At 31.5% G+C, this 20451-nt stretch overlaps 1 protein-coding gene across 3 annotated transcripts in view; it reads left to right on the top strand.

Moving 5' to 3' along the window:
- The window catches only part of LOC143222451 (DIS3-like exonuclease 1), a 64296-nt gene extending 46067 nt beyond the window's left edge, over positions 1-18229 (top strand). For 2 of the 3 annotated variants that reach the window (XM_076448990.1, XM_076448992.1), the window contains 8 exons: positions 507-669; positions 2879-2974; positions 3335-3487; positions 4026-4175; positions 6357-6458; positions 10534-10851; positions 13057-13188; positions 13901-18229. In XM_076448990.1, coding sequence (XP_076305105.1) covers positions 507-669; positions 2879-2974; positions 3335-3487; positions 4026-4175; positions 6357-6458; positions 10534-10851; positions 13057-13188; positions 13901-14059 — 1273 coding nt within the window. In that variant the 3' untranslated portion in view covers positions 14060-18229. Of the gene's footprint in view, positions 1-506; positions 670-2878; positions 2975-3334; positions 3488-4025; positions 4176-6356; positions 6459-10533; positions 10852-13056; positions 13197-13900 lie in introns of all 3 variants that reach the window. The other variant, XM_076448991.1, reaches the window with a different exon arrangement.
- Positions 18230-20451: the final 2222 nt, after the last annotated feature.

Here is a 20451-nt window from a genome sequence, read left to right on the forward strand (position 1 = left end):
TGACCTGTTCCGTAACAAATATCTAATCCAGAGTAAAAGTTTGGTTTTTCTTGTACATGAGACTATATTCTGTCAAATTATAGCAGACATTATTTCTGTGATTCTACAGAATCAAACCTTGTAAATGTCTCTCTTAATTCAAAATCATTGTCTTTTTTTTACTTGTTTTGTATTCCAGTATTCAAGACTCATATATTCGTAAAATGTCCTTAGGCTGAGAAGTTTATAGGTAATTCACAGAAAATTTGGTATAATAATGCTCAAAGATGCGCTGCATTTAGGTTTTTCACAATTAGCCCCCTGGAAAAATATGTAATAAGTTTTTTTTTTCTATCATGAATAAACTTTTATAGTTTTAATTAAATCTTATGCATAATGCTGAAATGCTAAGAGGCGAAAATTAGCCATTTCTGATTGTGAAACATGTAATGAACTATCTTTGCACAAATGATGTATTTTTTAAAGTATTTTTGTCCATTTAACAGTAAATTGGTAATTACTAATAGATTTGAAGAATTGAAAGCAGCATTAATCAAGCTGACAGCAATTGGGAGGATTCTCAAAAAACGTCGCCTTCAAAGTGGAGGTCTAGAACTTGACAGTTTAGAGGTCCAGTTTGAATTTGACTCATCTTATAGTCACCAGGTGGAAGCAGTGAAATCTAAAGAAGTAAGTAGTGGTCAGTTTTGTGTTTTAACTTTTGACGATACCTTTCACATATTCACAGAAATAACAGTAAAAAATAGTTGTCAAAATCTTATTTGTAATGTGTATAAATATCTTTATTTAGCATACTGGCTGTAGATTGTAAGGTCCAAGGTTTGATCCATGATGTGAAATTCACATATCTTGCACTTTCTGCTATAGGATTCATATAAAAGTGATGCTAACTCTCACTATTTAGTTAAATGTATTTATATAGGTAGTGGGCATTACTGATTGATTGCCCTTCCTTTAATTAATACAGATGTTTCTTATTTATTAAGCTCATGTGGTGCATTTGGTATCATTTAAGTTGAAAACATCAGTATTAATTTATTTTGGATCTAGTTCAAACAGCTGGTATACATTTTACTGTATGTACATTTAGTTATGATACAAATTAGCTAAATATGACTTTGTCTTTTTGTATAGGAAAAACATTTATTAACATTTTAAAAGGCTCTTTAGAAAGGTGAAACTGTTAGTAATAGCAGATGTGAAAATAATTTCTTATTCTTCTTAGTTTACAAGATCTTAGTTCTTTCAGAGCATACACCCATCCTTGATTTGTTGTAATGTTTATGCACATTAAAGCATATAACAACAATGAAGTTCATTTTTAACAGTTTGTTTTCTTTTTTTTGTAGTATTATATAGCTGCATGCATATCACTCAGTTTTATGAGGGCCTGACATGGCCAGGTGGGTTAAGGCATTCAACTTGTAATCTGAGGGTTGCTGGTTCGAATCCCTGTTGCACCAAACATGCTAGCCCTTTCAGCCGTGGGGGCATTAAAATGTGATGGTTAATCCCACTAAGTTGGCAGTGGGTGGTGATGACTAGCTGCCTTCTTTTAGTCTTACACTGCTAAATTAGGGATGGCTAGTGCAGATAGCCCTCGAGTAGCTTTGCACGAAATTCAAAAACAATAATTTTTGGCAAGTGTTCTTAATTTGTGTCTTATGACCAAAAATACAAAATTATTAATACAAAATATTAGATATATTAATAAACGGAATAATAGTAATAACAAAAATGTTAATTCCCAACTCAGTTACTAATTGATAGTCGGGCATTGTAACTACTGTAACATTCACTTCGTAATTAAATGTTATCAAATAATTTAAATATTTGAAGTAAGCTATCATATTACTGCTATTTTTCCTAGTGTTGTAATAGTTTTTCTCTAAACATGATGAGTTAATAATTAAAAAGAAAAGTTATAAGAATCTCCACTCAAGCCAATTTGAACGTTATGGATGAAGGGTATGCCTTCCGAACCGAGTGACTTTATATTAGTAATTTCTGGCTTGGGTTCTTCCAAATATGTATGAATCAAAATCTATGATAAGAATTTTTTTAAAACTAAAGGTTATTAACATTTGTTCATGTTTAATTCATGATTAAGACTGTATACTTTACATAAGTTCTCTTGCTGTTCTACATGTACTAGTTATGGTATATGTAGCTGATTCTTAGCGTTGTTTTCTTCACTATTCTGTTGTGTATTTAGAGAAATGTACTGTTTTGAACTATATGTTTGATGTGTTATTTATATTTTAGTTTGAAGCCCAATCAGGTTAAAGTTATAGGATTGTTTCATTAATACTACAGCGGGCCTGGCATGGCCAGGTGGTTAAGGCACTCGACTCGTAATCCAAGAGTCATGGATTCGAATCCCTGTCACACCAAACATGCTCACCTTTTCAGCTGTGACAGCAGTATAATGTGACGGTCAATTCCACTATTCGTTGGTAAAAGAGAAGCCACAAAGTTGGCAGTGGATGGTGATGACCAGCTGCCTTCCCTCTAGTGTTACACTGCTAAATTAAGAACGGCTAGCGCTGATAGTCCTTGTGTAGCTTAGCGTAAAATTCCAAGACAACAAGTTTTACGATAAATATTTTTATTAAATAAAATGAAAACCTGAAACCTTGAAAACATAAACAAAATCATGATTTACCATATAACTTTATTATCGTCTTCCTTACGTACAGTTAAAACTTGAATCATTGAAAATGTAATGTTATTATGTACCAATTAATTTTATGATAGATAGTATTTATTAGGTATAAATTAAACATTAAAAAGTATAGACTAATAAGCTGTGTTTGTAGCTCTTTCCAAACATTTGCAACAACATTCTTGATGTAAGTACATCCTTTTTCTCTCCTAGCACCTCGAAGTCCATGAAACAGTAGCAGAGTATATGATTTTTGCAAACTTCTGGGTTGCAAAGAAAATATCAGAAGTTTTTCCCCATCAAGCATTGGTAAAATATTTATAAATTGTTATGCCTATTTAATAATCAATTCTTCAAAATATTTTGTTTTGGTAATAATTTATTTGGAAACCCATATTGTTAGCAAAATGAAACAGACTTAAAATTTAATGTAATATGTAAAAAAAAAAACAAAGAATTTTAAGTTAACTAAAAAAGTGGATTAAAATTATGACCAAAAATATTATGGTGTGTGTGCTGGCAGAAGCAGTTTTAAAGCTTAACATTCATTATAATCCATTTTTACTGATGTGTGATGAAAATATCTATGACTGATATACAGCTTTTTAGACTTAATTTTGTCATAATTTATATTGGACTTCTGTATACAAGTGATCAATTCTTTATCAGTTACGACATCACCCTCCTCCAAGAAGTGAAGATTTGGAAGAATTACAACTGGTTGCTGCAGTCAAAGGCTTTCAAATACTTACAGACTCCAACAGGTCTCTTGCTGCATCCCTAGATAAAGCAGTTGATCCAAAAGATCCTATAGTGAATAAGGTCTGTAAGTTGTTGGCTGTTTGTACTGTGTATGATCACAACTTATGTGTTATACTCAAGCTCTTGTCTAGCAGTTTCTAAGATTTGACTGTAGTGTTTTTCTTTAATATTGAAGCAAAAGTATAACAAGCCATTAATTTCATATTGAATTTACGTTAAAAGGTACCAACGATACGTGATTTCTCTTAATGTTACTGCTTTTTTAGATGTAACTAACTAATCATTACTAGCACAAGTTTATGCTTATGTGTGTGAGTTTTACTAGGAGGAAAAAAAACATACACATATATAACTGAATATATTTGCATAGATAGATAATTCATTATAATAAATGTTGTTCTCATTTCACTTTTTACTCTGAGTTAAAAAAAATGGAATGATGAGTTAACATATTCTATTTTTTGTAGTTGAATTGTTTACCATAAAACAATAGATTAATTCATGTTACGTATAAGCAGTAGATTTTTAAAGAAGACTATAAATTATACAGACTAATGCATAGATTAATCTCAGCTAAAATGTGAATGTTTTGGTTTAGGTTTTAAGAATGTTAGCTGTCCGTGCTATGTCTCAGGCTAGATATTTTTCTACGGGCTCTTACTGTCCAGAGGATTTTTATCACTATGGGCTTGGTCTGAATAGATATACACACTTCACTTCACCAATCAGAAGATATAGTGACATACTGGTAAGTAGATTCTCGTGTTTAATGTTGCAAGTACAAGAACCTTACAAATAGTTTTCAGTAATTCTTTGGTTGGTAAGTTCTGTGTTTACGATATTTAAAAAGATTTATACAATTAGACATAATTTTCTGTATTTAACTTTCATATACATGAAAAGTGTATCTGTTAACATTCTTGGAAGTTTTTCATTTGTTATTATTATTTGCAATGCTTCTTATGATATGGGTGCTGCTGTGTGGTTTGTTTGTTGTTTTTTTAATTGAAAATTGAAGAAAGACACATCAGGATTAAATTAGTTCTCATTAGGCCTAAAATTCTTTTGCTTATTGAAATACAGGCAGATTTATGTAAAAATGAAGCAAACCCAATAAGTTTAATATAAGTAACCAAGTTTTGCAGCTATTTTTAAAATAATTATTATAGATTTTTATTTTATTATATAACTTGTAATTATTTATTTATTGTCAAATGTTTGCTGATTACTAAGCTATAGCTAAGTTCTGGTTAGAGTTCAGATTGTCTTTTGTTTTATTTTAGCTTTATAACGTGTAAAAATATCTAGTATAGAAATTGTATGTTTGAAAATTTCTGAAATTACATTTTAAATAGAGTAAATATAATTTTCCGTGTTAAAAGCTAAAGCATTTAAAATATTCTCAAATACTGAGTCTCCAGTGATGCTTTGAACAGTCTGTATGTTAATGTTGTTATAAATTCTACAGATGTTGGATAGGTTCTACAACTTCATTCGTTAACGAGGTTGACCCAGTAATGTGATATTTGTTTTGTGTCTGTAGACTAAATATAACTTAATCATGATGTATAGTTTTTATGGTTTTCACAGATTATTTTAAAAGAATAACCTTATGTCAGTGAAATGCACAATTTCTGAATTTTATTTAGCTAGTAATTGTTATGCAAGTATTGAGTGCTTACTAAGGTTTTTATTAATTAATTATGGTTGATTTTTGTAAACCACAAATGGCTGATTTTCAAATATGTGTGTTTGTTTAGCTTACACTTCATCAAGATTAATAAAAAGTTACTGAAATACAAATTTAAAGAAAATTGGACAGCATAAAAATACTATGTACAAGTTACCAAGACATCAAGGTTTTCTCATAAATGCTTAGTGAATGGATTTTTATCAATCTAAGGTTATACAATAATCAAATTCAGAGTAATATTTTACCTTATGGTTGTTGATAACATTTTTTAATATAAGTTTTTTTGTTTTTCAAGTTGGCATTATTGAAACTTTTAACATTTTGTCAGTTGCTAGTTTATGACAAAAATGTCTTGTGTAAAGTCTGTGGTAATATTGTATATATGTAAGTTAGAGAAGTAGAAATGTATGAATCTAAAAGTTCATCTGAAAATCCACAAGTGTAACTTTACATTCTTTATTTAGTTCATACACAATTTAATTAAAAACCTAAAAGTTGTATATCGTAAACTTATCATACAGTGGAGCACTATTAAGCTGCGGACCAGTAAACCACGAAATCGCTTAAGCCGCTGTAGCAAGTCTTGTCACCGCTAATTTAAGAACGTGTAAAAACGCGGCTTACGAATTTAATCCTGGCTTTATAACTTCAAGGGGATATTTGAAAAGGATTTGCTTTAATTTGGGAAATAAATAAAATATATTACAATAGAAATCGACCGTTAATCTACCTTATCCGCTCTCTATGTCAGCTTTATGGAGGCCGCCATTGTTACCGAATCACACCTCTCCATACATTAAAGTTAATCTGCAGTAAATCCGTGAAAAAAGTGATCAATAATTAAAGTATTATTTTTAGTTAAATAATCAATAATTAAAGTATTATTTTTAGTTAAATAATCCGATAAAATGATCACGCAATGGCCTGGATGAGGCTCCTCGGCAGAGCTGTTGGCGACTTTGGCTTTTCAGTCACAAAGGTTTAAGCCGCGGTTAAGCAGGTTGACCCCCCAAATACCACGGCTTAACGGCGCTCCACTGTATTAAGGTCCTGTAGTTTCAGTTTAATGTCCAGTTCATAGCATGAATTGACATTAGACTGTACATCAGTTCACCATTATATTAGCAGAGTACATTCTGTTTCCTGACAAAGTATTTTTGTTTTATGTCATTAGTTAAATATCTATATATATGTGTGTACACTTTGGTCTTCATTGGTACTTTAATTTGATCTTAGGTGCACCGACTTCTCTTATCAGCTATAGAGGAACATAGTGATAAACTGTTGTCAAATGCTGATTTACAGGAACTCTGTCAGCACATTAATGAAAGAAATCGAGTAAGTTGCAATTTTGTTTTTTACATTAATTCTTAATCATTAATAATTTAGCTAAGTAAGATGTGTAACAAATATTAGTTGATGTTTTTATCATTGAAATACAGTAGGAAACCCAATGATTTTACGATTTCACAATATATTAATTTAAAACTAGTTATTTTAACAGTTCTATTAAAAAATAACATTTATACAAATGAACCAAAACACTTAATTAAGTTTTTCAAAGGTAAAGATGTTTCCAAGATGGTCAGAACATTTTTACTAAGAAGTTATACAATCATGCCAGTTTGTTTTATTAACATTTTGGGGCCACCACTTCACTATTGTGTAATTTATACCCATGATATGAAACCAGACATATATACATATATTGAAGAATGGTATTACATATTCTTACTATTTACTCTTCTCTATCTGTATTTCCAGTTGAATAATGAATGAAGCATAACAAACCCATGATTTTCTTTCTGATTCTGTGATTGGTCAAAATTGAATCCTTATTTATATAAAGCATGTTTCACATTGTTTCTTGGAAAGTACTGAGAATATGATCAACTAAGAAGTTACTAATAGCAACCTTTGGACCCTGATCTAAAGGGGTAGCTGAAATATACTTGTTGCCATGTAGCAATGCAAAAACATTCACGTGTTTGAATACAATGCTAAACTAACAGTACAATGGCCAAGCATAATGTTAAGAAAAATTATAGGTTTGGCCAAATAAATCATTATTCATATTAAGAGTAAAACTGATCTGCCCTCCCAACCTTTTTTACTTCCCTCTCTCATATCACAAATGTCTCCAAAACATTTTGAGGCAAACTGTTGATAGTTTGAAACTTTTATTTTTTTTATACTTAATGTATGTCTGACACAATTTCTAGCTTGTAGTTAATTATTTTGTTAAAATAAATTTATAGTTAGGTAATTCATAATCTTATCTTGTAATAATTATTAATTTGATAAATATTTGAATAATTATCTAATTATCAGTTAATTAATTAGAGTATATGAGAAAAAGCATCTGATACTTAAAAACATTTTCAATAAAGTGAAAGTTGACATTACTAATGTAATTATCTATGAAACTACATATTAAAAATATAATTTTTCATATCTTCACCTGTCCTCTAGCAGTAAGTTTATGAATTACAAAACTAAAATTTGAGTGTTGTTGCTCCATAGCAGATGTGGTGAATAGCCTAATGTGGCCTTGCTCTAACATAAACAGACATAACTTTTATCTATCGAGAATAAATGAAAAACTTATTTTTGTTTAACTATTATCTGTGCATTTTGTCTTATTCAATTATTCCCAAATTCAATATTCCTATTACTAATGCAAGTTTCAAATGTTAATATAGGAATATTTCTTTCATAACTTGAGATATTATGTGTAGTGTATAACAGCTTGAGAAGATAATTGGAAAATTTAGTTAGGTTTTCCTTCAGTAGGTGAACACAACAATGTGTTTTTAGTACTGTTATTTTTATACTCAGTTCTACAGCTGTACAAAAACAATATGCTACTGAGGAAGGTTATGTTACATTTTAAATAGTGTAACTTACAGTATATTTCTCAAATTCCTTCAAGTTTTTGTCTGTATTTAATTTAATGTTTTTATAAATGCAAGAACATGAATGATTAACATATACAATGAAATCAGTTAAGACATCAATACACTTTCTATAATATGTTTAAGTTTAATATGTTTAAGTATTATTCCAGTATTTCTATTATTCTTCTAAGTTTCATGTGACATATAAGTATCACGTAAAAAAATAAGTTTATGTGTTATTGTGCATTTAGTCGTTTTACTGTAAAATCTTTAAGACAAAATTAATATGTAGTGTACAAGTAAACCTTACTTGTAAGACATTTACAGAAAAAAACATTGTGTGTGCTACTTCCTTTATCTCTGATGAGTTTTGGCTGCAGGAGTGTACAACTTTTCTCATAGTATCTGTTTTATCTACTTATAACAGGTAATGAGTACAGTTTTCCTGGAAGTACTAAGTCTGTAGTCAGCTCAGTTGGAACTAACCATTTTTCTACAGTAATACAACTTAGTCCACTATGTGCACTGAGATTATACTTATTATAATCTTTTTTTTTTAGTATTTTTACTTTGTCATTGCACAGCTTCTTACAAAAATGTATTTTCCCATTAAGACTAGCTGTTCTCATCCAGTGTTGCCTTCTATGTGTGAACCTTTTCTTCATGTATGCCACAAGCCTTCTGCTCCCTTTCTGTTGGATCAAATGATTCCAAAAAGTCTCTTGTGTAAACCATCTTGGATCACTTCTCCACCAGCATGAGTGTGACATACTCATGTAATGCATGTGGCTCCCTCTATATGCCTCTGTCAAACTATCACTTCTCATTTAATGGCTTGTACATGTTCCTCTTTATTTGTTTAAAGTTTCACATTAATTTTTAGTTTAATCATGAAGTGGTTTTCATTTATTTCACTTCTTGTTCTATTATGACTGTTTCTTAACTTCACTTTAATCCCACTTTGTTAGTCACAGTGTTACTTATACTTTTAATTATTAGTTGATTCTCTCTACTTGTGAGTTCTGATATTTGTATTACCACTCCAGTGATCACACCTGTGACTAGCTCTGTGTATCAGGCCTCAGGTTTGAGCTACCTGGTGGGGGATTTATTTGCCATGAGATCAAACATCAAATGGATAAACCTCTGTCTCCAGACCTCATCCCACTCCTTCCTGATCAAACTAAGCCTGTTCAGGTTGGTGAGGATTTGGATCACCTGTTTCCACCTCCTGATTTTGTTGTGCCTTCCCATGCTCCACCAAAGGAGTCAGTAAGGCCCACTACGGTCTTTTTAGATTTCATTTTTCAGGTATGTGATGTTTTATTCTTTTCCCCTGTTTTCTATGAAAGATGTCATTACTTACTTTTTGACCAAACAACCCACTCCTCTTTGGTCCCCCCCCCCCCCAATATTCAGCTATATGCTCATGGACTTCAAATCCATTTACATATCATTGTGTATATACTGTCCTTTTTTTGAGACCAACAGTCATTAAGTTCCATATTGTTTGTTTTAGGTGCACCTCAGAATCTGTAAATTTGACCCATGTCCAGTTTTTATGCTTGTGTCTTACCCTCACAACTCCTTTACGGTGTTTCTCTACCATCTATCTCCTCTCTTTAGCTCTCCACAAATTCTTGAGGAGTTTTCTAGGGACATTTTCTCCCTTCTTTACTTCACATTTCCTCATTTATCATTTTTGGCTCTGACTTTACATTTGTTTTCTCTGTTGTTGGAACATTATAGTTCCTGATATGGCCTCAACTTACATCTGTTTACTATCATCTTACTTTTGGGATTTACATATGGACTCATTTCTGCAGCAGTATATTTTTGACACAATCACCATGTCTTTGGAATCATAAGTTGCACCAGTACAACAATACAACAACAGCCTACTGTTTGCAACCTCATTAACTGTTTGCCTCGGTTAGTACTTAATATGGCACTTGTTACCATTTCCTGTCATACTCTACCCAACCCTTATTTGTCCTTCTTTTTGCAATGCCTTATCTTGTATTTTTCTTCTAAGACACACACCATGTCACCAAACGTAGTCACCAGGTGACTACCTGGTGGGTTCTGGTCCAGTGAGAGCTTAGCTTGCTGATTTTCTTCATCACTGTTACCTTTTCGTCATGGATCATTGGGTTCTTCATGTTTTGTGGACTACACCATATTACAGTTTCTTGTTTTTCAGGTTTTCATCTTCCAATTGTGGCCATTCTTCAGGCTTCTGTATGATTTTGACTGGGTTAGTTTATATTCATACCTTTTTTTCCTTTCAGGGGCCCTTGCTTCATTTCATCATGATGTAGATATTGCTCTGTGGTAAGTGATGCCTGAACAGTTATTCTTCAGTTGAAATCTACAAATTGCACAACAGGCAAAGCATTTTTGAAACTGGAGAAAACTATTTTTAATGTAATTCAGTGAAGGAAATACTAAATCAAATAATCACAGTATATTGTAGAATGTTGGGTGCATACTAAGTATTTTATTTCAATTATTAGGCAGCCCAGAAAGCACAAAAAAATTCAGTTGAGCTGTTCCAAGTACTTTATTTTCAAAAAAATGCTTTGGATGATACCCTGTGTGTAGCAGACGGCGTTATCTATTCCTTTTGCACTAATGGTGTCCTGGTATATGTACCAAAGTTTGGAGTCAAGGGGCCTCTACATCTGCGTAAGAAAGATGGTCAGGTTGCTGTAGTTACTAATAAGGGAGTAGAATGGACGGAGGGTCACTTGGAAAAGTTGCAAAAAGCAATCACTATCGTGGCCCCTACATTAACGTACCGACAAATATACCACTTGTTCGATTACCTCACTGTGAGTATTTTAGTAACTTTTGATAAATGTTAAGAGAGCGTAATAGGTAATTTTTTAATTCGTTGAAAAATACTTATTTCCAAAAAGTGTTTCAGCAAATGTAGGTCTAAAATAATAAGGAAATCTCTGATGTAACTTGTTATTTATTCTTTCATACCTTATAATGGAATATACTAATGTTGAATTTAGTAATAAACATGTACTAAGAAATTTATTTTCTAATATTATAGCAATAGGAATTTGTATTGAGACTGTTTTAAAATGGTAAATATTTCTGCATGCTTTGTATTGATCATTGAAGCTAGTTCTGGGTAAACAAACTGTATAAGAAGGATGAAAATGTATGTTTGATCTTCTTAAATAAAATGGTATTATAGATTGAAGGTAGCTGTAAAATTTGTTTAACCCTTAAACAATGGCCATCATCAACTGCTACTTACAACATTATTGTTGTTTAAGGGTTAACTGTATGGTAGTCACTTTATAGAGCTGTTTGTCTTACTGTAATGTCTCTTTTCAAAGAAAAGTACAGTGACTGTTTGAAATTGTCCAAATTAAAAACAGTAATTCACTGTTGTTGTTATTACCAATGATGTTTCTTGTATGGAAAAGAAAAAGTGCTTACCTTTAATTTTGTGTTGTGTTGAGAGAACATTTCCTTTTTAAAGGTCTAACTATCGCATAAAGAAACTTTTGTGCATGCAAGCTTGTCCCAGTCATAAATAATGTTTAAAATGTTTGCCATTTTGTTTCTTTGAATTGTCTGGAAATACCTGTCTTGTGTTGATGCTTCTAAAAATATGTATGTTTAATAAAAGGTTAACAGTTACAGCTCTCAGGACAGAACATTTATGTAACAAATGTGTTGAAAACAAGGTTTTGCTTGATGAAAGCTATACTGTGTGCTACAGATTGGAACATAATTTCATGTTTCAGTAGGATCTGTATGGAAACTGAAGTGAGCACTTGAAACAAGTACCATTGATGTTGATAATAGAAATTGGCTTGGTAGAAAGTCCAAACTCTTCATAAGTAATGTTAACTAATTTAGGATTTGCTCTTTATGTAACACATGACAATCTTGTAAAGATATTGTCAGTGATTTACTTACAAGTCCAAATGTAACCATTACTTCCAGAAAGGTGTTATGCACTTTAGCATGAAGTGGCCTCAGTGAATGCTCAAAAAACACTTTCTAGAAAGATAACAAAACCAACAGATTAAAATGGGCACAAGACTTTAAGTAGTGGGAGTAGTAGTAAAGTTAGAGAGAAAGATCTTTGTTGGTAAAACCAAATTCAAATTGTTTGACTACAAATTAACAACAATTTGTTCAATGGCAGAGAGGAAAATGGTACCATAGTTTAACGTCAGCATTTACAATGAAGCATGCTGTGGACCAATGTATGAGGACTAATAACATTTGAGATCTTTGATGGCACTCTGACTATTGACAATTACAGGAATATCCTTACCTGCCATGTCATTCCCTCAAAAATAACTTATCAGGCAATAATTCATTTTCCAGGGTAATGGTGCTAAACATACACCATATATGAAGAAGTAATACCCGGAAGCTAAATAGGATGATTTAACAGTCACAACTATGACAGAATACTTGTATTAATATTATTAAGACTGTGTTGGCAGTATGGAAACTGAAAAGGTCAAATGGCAGCCAACCAATTTTGGGAAGTAATAAGGACAATTGGAACAATATTTTATGACCATGCATTGATAAACTTATGTAAGCACAAAAATAAGGATAAATGTAACATTTACCTGCAATTTCTCATTGTGTACAACTCCTGTTTAACTTGTATGTATGTTTTCTTCAGTCATTTCCAATAGTCTAAATGTTAAAGTTGCAGCTTAAGAAACTTCTTAATTTGAAGTAATTGGAAACTTAATATCAAATTCTGTTTCAAATGAAACTGAGATTCTTGTATGGACTCACTAGGTACTTTATATTTGTATGTTCAACACTTAAGATTTATTGAAATTTTGTTTATATGTGAACGAAAGTTCTATGACGTTGGTGCCTGTGGATGACTTTGAAATATATCGTTGCAAAAAATGTTCAACAAATATATCTGTAAAATTACTAGAGAACACTTAATTTTTATAACCAATAAGTGTAATTAAATTCAGAAATATTAGTATGTCAATGCTTTGCAAATTATTTATTCATAAATGGAATTGCAGGTACGAATTGAAGTCCAGTCTATGAAGGCTCATCCTGCAGCTCTGAATTTTCAGCTAGTAGACTGCAAATCTCAGATTTCAAATATAGAGAGATACTTGGAAAAGCCATGTCAAAACAGCCAATTGGTGGAGGTAAATTAGTGTGTATCACAATTTTTTGTTGTACAAATGTGTAGATGTTTCTCTTTAAAAAGAAAATATGTTTAAATGTGCTGTACAGTGTAACATGTAGACGTTACAGTGTATTAAACCAAACAGTGATCAAAATGTTTGACCAAGTTGTAATCTGTTGGTGAAGAAATGCACATTCTATAATCACTTTGTTGGAGATAAAAGTGGACTTCTGCTTATTTTTGGACTTTGATATACATGGGTTAGAAAGTGTGAAATTTTATTAAAAGATGTTACCATAATGACAAATTTTGGCTTTTGTGAGATTTTATAAAATATTATTTCAGTAACTTACTATTTCATTAAGTGCTTCTCCCATTTTAACGTAATTTCCACATAACATATTGTTTGCAGCACAAAGACCTGTTCTTAAATTATTTTATAATTATTGTTAAAACTTTAACAGAAAAGTCCAAACTTTGATTTAACTATATGTTTTTTTCATTTTTATTTTGGTGATTTTTGTTAGCACGGGTTAAGCAATTGATTTTGTATTGACTTTCAAAAAGTTTAAGCTGAAATATAATATGAAGCTGAACAGTTATTCAATGAGTTAAAAAAAAAGTTTTACTTTTTTGAGTTATTATAGAGTATGGTAACTCAGTATATCCTGTTAAACAGAAATACAATTGTTCTAGAACGAAATTAAAGACACCTGTGTGTATTTTTATAGGAAGTGATATCAAGTATAGTGGTGAAGGAAGAACACCCAGATGAACAACAGGCGAAGACTGAAGAAACCCCCAAACAAACAAGTTTGTATAGTCTATTTCAGAAGCTTAAAGACATGTCTCTTCAACCTATTAATGTTTCCTGTATGCCTTCAGAATAATGTTTTTTTTTTCCTGGATTGAGACTTGCAGCTATGCAATAGTCAATGTGCCTTTAGTTAAATATCACTAGCCCTAACAAAAGAAACGAAGTTAAACAACAGTAATAATCTTTTATACATGTTATTGTACTTCTCAAACAGAGTGCACTTTCCATGTAACTTATTGGTTGCAACACAAAGACTTCTTGTTCTGGATGGTTATGTTTTATACTTGTGTGTTAAAAATTTTATAGAAAAATTCTAAACTTTGATTTAAGAATTTCATTTTTATTTTGGTGTTTTTGTTATTGAAACTTCTTGTTTTCAAAATATAAATGTCAGGAGAACGAGGCTCCCCCCAGATGATTTAAGAGCTACAATTTTTTTATATCAAATATGTTATAATTACATCTGATCTTTTAAAGTGGAGTCGATAGTAGGTTAATCAGCAGCGTGAGGTTGTTACTTCTGCTGAAGTCAGCTCAGTGGGTACCAAATCTGTAAGGAGATTTTAATGTATTTACTGATTTTTATATACATGTCACTGTGTATTTACAGTTTTATAACCTTTATAGACATGTACCTGCTAATCCAACAGACTACTTGATCATTGTATATACCTTCATGTGTGTTTGGTAGATAAATGGTAAAGTTGATTCAGTACTCAAGGTTGCCATTGGTTTCCCACATTCGTTATTTTCACTCATCTTTCAAACAATTTTATTATATTCAGCTTTGTGTTGCATCTTAAATATACATACTTAATGTGATCTCAGTTACTTAAGCTGATTTATTATTTAAAATTGGTTGGTTGAATATCCACAAATGTATTAACATATTATGATAACCATGTACTTAGTTCTTGATCGTAATTTGTAAACATGGTTACTGAGCAGGGAGTGAAGTGTTAAGCATTCATTTATAAAAAATCTGTGTGTACATGATTTGTAGGTTTATTCTGTGATATTGTATAGCATGTAAACAATGCTTTTCATTTGTTAACTATAGTTCTTACGTTACCTGACAAGTTGACTTATTGTTTGACTCATAACTTCTTTTTGTGTTTATTGTAGTTACAGGGACAACTTAACAAGTGCAAGGTCCAGCCAAAATGGAAATTTTAAATAACCTTTATTTCATTTGACCATGATAAGTTGACTAATTGGTAGCATATTGACATAATCATAAATTAACTGTTTGGTAACAAATGACAATCTGTAGAAACACTTATAGTTACAAATTAAAGCAGGTCAGAATGAGAGAAAACAACTTTCATGATATTGTTACTGCAAAATTGTTCAAAAATGAACAAAAATCACATTTGTCAACTAAATCTTTCGATGTTGAAAGGATAGTTAACGATACTAAACGTTCTTTGCTCACTGTAATTTGTAGGCAAGATTTTATTAGTTTCAGCTTTGAGAAACTACATTTTGCAGATTCAACTGACACTAGTATCAGAAGAATTCAAAAGGCAATGACAGTATTAGAATAAATGTTCAGTAATAAACTTGAGGTCTTCAGAGGCGGATGATGGTCTGTCACTCTCAGGCTTATTAATTCTTCAAGTAATCTTTCTTCTATAACTTTGCTATCCTTATTTTAATCAGTCTAAACCTATAAATTTTTGCACTTACAGTTAACCTTTGTCCACATCAACTTTGAATAAAAATAAAAACAAATCATAATAATCTTTAACTTGTTGTAATCTCTCTGTAGTTTGTACCAATACAGTATCTAACATGCAGTTAAAAAATTCAACTTTAAAATAATTTTTTTACTGATTGGATCATTACTTCCTTCTGTTTGATTCATAGGTTCTCTGCCTTTGTCACCTGCTAGCATTTGAGATACATTCAGGGGATCAGTGAATCCATTTGTTGTAGACTCTTCAAAGTATAATTTGCATGACATCAACAGCTTCTTTTTGCAGTTCTTTGTTCACAACATAAATCTGATGTAAAATTTCATACTAGAATACAACAGAATCGTATTTTTGCATCTCTTGCAACAAAGACATAACATCTGCTTCACTACGAGCTGTAGCATCATTTGTTATGAATTCCTTTAACCCCTCAAGAGCATCATAGATTTCTAAAAGCTGGTAGCAAACAGCTTGCACTGCATCAGTGCACAAATCCCACCTTTCTTTACAGTGAGACCTTTCACATGTCGTCTTAAAATTGGCCGTCGTCCCACATATCTAGAAAATATACAGTCCCCATAAAATGCCAAAGAAAGACATTGCTCTTACAGAGCATCTTACTACATTAGTTAATAGTAAATTCCATGAATGGCATTCACATGAAACATAGAGAGCATGTTTATTAAGATCCAGAATACGTTTTTGCACCATCAGATGTTTCCCTCTCGCATTAAGAGCCATAGTCGTACCCTTTACCTCGCATATCATTGACTAATAACTGTATTTTTTTTTAAAAAGTCAGGCAAATAATTACTTAAGGTTTCTCCAATGGTTTACCTTGGTGCACTGGATAGTTATTTAATTAAAACTAGCAGATACTAAACATGTATGGAATATGTTCGGAATATTGTGAAGTTTACTATAGATACTCCAAAAACAAAAGGTGCATAATAACTTCTCAAGATTACAACATACACCCATGTATGGGGAACTGACTTCATCTTAGGCTTATCTCAGTGTAAACATGATCTACTAGTGCACTGTAACAAGAAAAGAAAATAATAAAAGCAAGGTGCAGTAGTAGATCATGTTTACACTGAGATAACCCTAAGATGAAGTCAATTCGTCATGAGCTACTAATGCACTGTAATAATAAAATAAAATAGTAAAAGCAAGGTGCAAGCCCTAAGACAGCTAGCTGTCTTATCCAAAAGTTGGTTCTGTGTAGTTATATATGATTCTTAAGAAAACAATGTTTATTTCCTTGTGTTTCACAAAGCTTTTATGTTTCTTATAACTATTAAATTAGTTTCTATTTAATAATTCTTCCATGAAATTATGTGTGTGTTATTTTGAAACTATTTTATTGAATTTTGGATATTACTGCATTGGTTTAAATCATCTTTAATTATATATTCCAGTGATCCAAAAAATTTATCTCGTACCATATCTTGTTTTAATATTTTCAGGTACTTTATTAGAACCTTTAAAGTACATATTAAAAGATTAAAAATAATAAATATGTTAAAATTTTTGTTAAAATTCAATTCTCTGACAAATTTTAAGCTACAAAGAATATATTTTTAGATATTTATAATATTCTTAAGGGCTCCTATTATTATATTTTGTATCACTAGTTGACTAGATTTTTATCTACTGAAATTTATTTCTCCTATCTTTTGTGACCCTTTAACTATTAGTATTCATTTTTGCACTTTTAGTACTATGTTCCCTGCTTCTTCCATGATTTTTAATGTTTCATTAAAAGATGGATTTGACTGTACCATGTGAACATGATAATGTTTCATGAAAAGATGGATTTGACTGTACCTTACAAACATGATCATGTTTCATTAAAAGATGGATTTGACTGTACCTTATGAACATAATAATGTTTCATGAAAAGATGGATTTGACTGTACCTTACAAACATGATCATGTTTCATTAAAAGATGTATTTGACTGTACCTTATGAACATGGTAATGGTAATTAAAAGAGAACTTGTACATATTTTGCAGTCTACAGTACTTAATTGTCTAACCTGGTATTTTCCTAGTATTTTACAGAACAGATAACTAGTTTTTATAACCAAACAAGCAGTTCAATGTTCCTTAAAAAAAAGTTATATTTTACTTCCAAGTATTTAATGAGTGTTTCAGGTATTAAAAATATTGATCACCTGTAATTTTTTTATATAAATGTTGTATAGTTTCTTTTTAAAAATTGTAAAAACTACTTGCTCAGTACTCCTGTAAAATATGAAGTAATAATGAACAGTATTTGTAAGACTCATGTTTTTGTTGTACAATTTTTTTTAACAAACTGTTTGGTAAACATTTGTTTTATTAAATAAATATTGTCATTGGTCAGGGGAGATTTCATTATTGTTAAACAGGGGAATATGACAACATGTTCAAAAACACAAAGATTTTGAAAACGTTTTATTGGATGTATTGAAAGCACAATTTGTAAAAATGAAGTTAAAAATATGATTTTATATGTTCTAAAAAAAATTATGTGTAATAAATGTTTTTGTGGTGCAGAACAAGTTCTTTTTTTTCTGTCTTTCTCCTGGCCCCCCAGAAGCACAGCAGTATGGCTGTGAACGTACATCACCAGAAACTAGGTTTTGATTTGATACCCATGGCAGACATAGTCTTTTGTGTAGCTTTGTGCTTAATAACAAACAACACTTTTCTCTGACTGAATTATATTTGGACAAATGATATATCTAAATCACCCATAATTTTAACACACAGAAAAGAGTGAAATAATTTGAACTGTTATTTTTTAAACGGTCAACATTTCGATTATTTAATATGGCTGTCTTCAGTTTCTCCGTTTAGCGCTCACTGTAAGTGATGGAAACATACTTTGAAATACTGTAATGAACAGTACTTATATATTTACAGTGAAGTATTGTAATGAACAGTACTTATATATTTACAGTGAAATACTCTAATGCATTTTTTTTAGGTTTAATGGAAAGTTATATTTTAGTGATAAGTCTGCTCCTGTAGTGGTATAACTTCCTTTTCAGTGAAAGATATAACATTAAAATAGTTGCTGGAAAGTAGGACCAAGTGATGAGGACAGTAAACTCACAACTGAAGTCCCGTGTTGAAAATGCATACCCTTTCAGCTGTGAGAGTACTATAATGTAACTGCCAATTCCACTGTTCTTTAATAAGAAAGTGGCCTAACAGTTGACCTAAGTTTTTGTGGCTGATGGCCTTCTCTTTGGTTGGCAGTTCAAAATTAGTGACAGTGACAGATAATCTTGGGGAAGTAGTGAATTATGGAAAGCAGTTCCAGAACAATTAATTGGTTCATTACTTTGCATTTTCATTTTATTTTGTCAGTCTTGATATATCTTCAAGTGCATAGTACTTGTTAAAACCATATTCCAACTTTTATGTTTCACTATAGAGTTTTTTAATTGTTTCTAATAAACACAACAATTTGTTCCTAGTGGCATATGCTCAAAATGTTGTTATTTATACTAATCTCTAAATGCTTCTTGTTGGAATGCATAAAATGAATTGTGTAATATTTATGCAAATAATGTGTAGTCTTGAATTAAGAATTTCTTATCAGTTATCTTTAATGAGCACAGAACTAATTGATCTTCATTTGTGTTGATTTTATATATTTACAGTCGATGTGATTTCTGTTTCCCAGTACTGGTACTAGCAGAAGTGTTTTGGCACTGGAGAGCCGGGTTTGAACCTATGCAACATCACAAAGTATTCTTTGCACTTTAAGCTGTGGGTGCATTATAAAAGTGACAATTAATCCTTTCGCATGGATGGCAGGATGGTGCTGAGTGGCTGCCTTCCATTTAGTCAGTTACTGAAAATTAGCGACATCAACAGATAGCCCAAGAGCTAGTGGTGGGTGGTGATGACTAGTTGTCTTCCCTCTACTCTTTCACTGCTATATTAAAAACAACTAGTACAGATATCCTTCATGTAGCTTTGTACAAAATTCAAAACAATTACTGTGTTGTTTGTTTAAGGCAAAAGCCACAGCTGGGTAACACACACTGCACTTTAGAGTTGCGAGTTCTTAAAATTACCACTGACCCACTAGAGTAGGGGTCACCAAACTTTTTTCACAGGGGGCCAGATTACTTGGGGAATGAGAAGCGTGGGCCGCATGATCATTATGTTCAACACTCATAAGCCAGAACGAAAGCTCTCTGTAAAAGACTTAACACTAAGTTTAGGATGCTACATTAGCCATGTGGGAGTAGCATGCAATACACACATGTAATAAAAAACAAACAGAAATACAACCAACATTTTTATTTACCAAAAGGTTATCAAAGAAGGTGACATTAGCAAAAACAATTATCACATCACACAAAGTGAGTACATATCTGAATTTCACTAAGCTGCAAAAAAGTTAGTGAGATTTATGAAATTGGCATTTGGCTTTCAAAATATCTTCAATGTTTGGTTTTGAATTGCTGCATCCAATCATTAGAATTGCTTTCAAATGTTCATCAGTCAACCTTGATCGAAGTACCGACTTCACATACTTCATTTTTGAAAATGCTTGTTCACAGACATAAGTTGTTCCGAACACTGATGCCATACCAGATACAAACTGCTTCAGCTTTGGAAAATCATCTTCAGGTATGCAGCTGTAAAATTCAATAAGTTGCCCCTCTCTGTGTTTTGCTTTCAACAAGTCATTTCCTTGCAAATCGATGACCTCCAGCTGAAGTTCCACTGGCACGTCATCAATGACACAATCAAAAGG

The sequence above is a fragment of the Tachypleus tridentatus genome, chromosome 8 (genome assembly GCF_004210375.1).
Source record: "Tachypleus tridentatus isolate NWPU-2018 chromosome 8, ASM421037v1, whole genome shotgun sequence".
Lineage (NCBI taxonomy): Eukaryota > Metazoa > Arthropoda > Merostomata > Xiphosura > Limulidae > Tachypleus > Tachypleus tridentatus.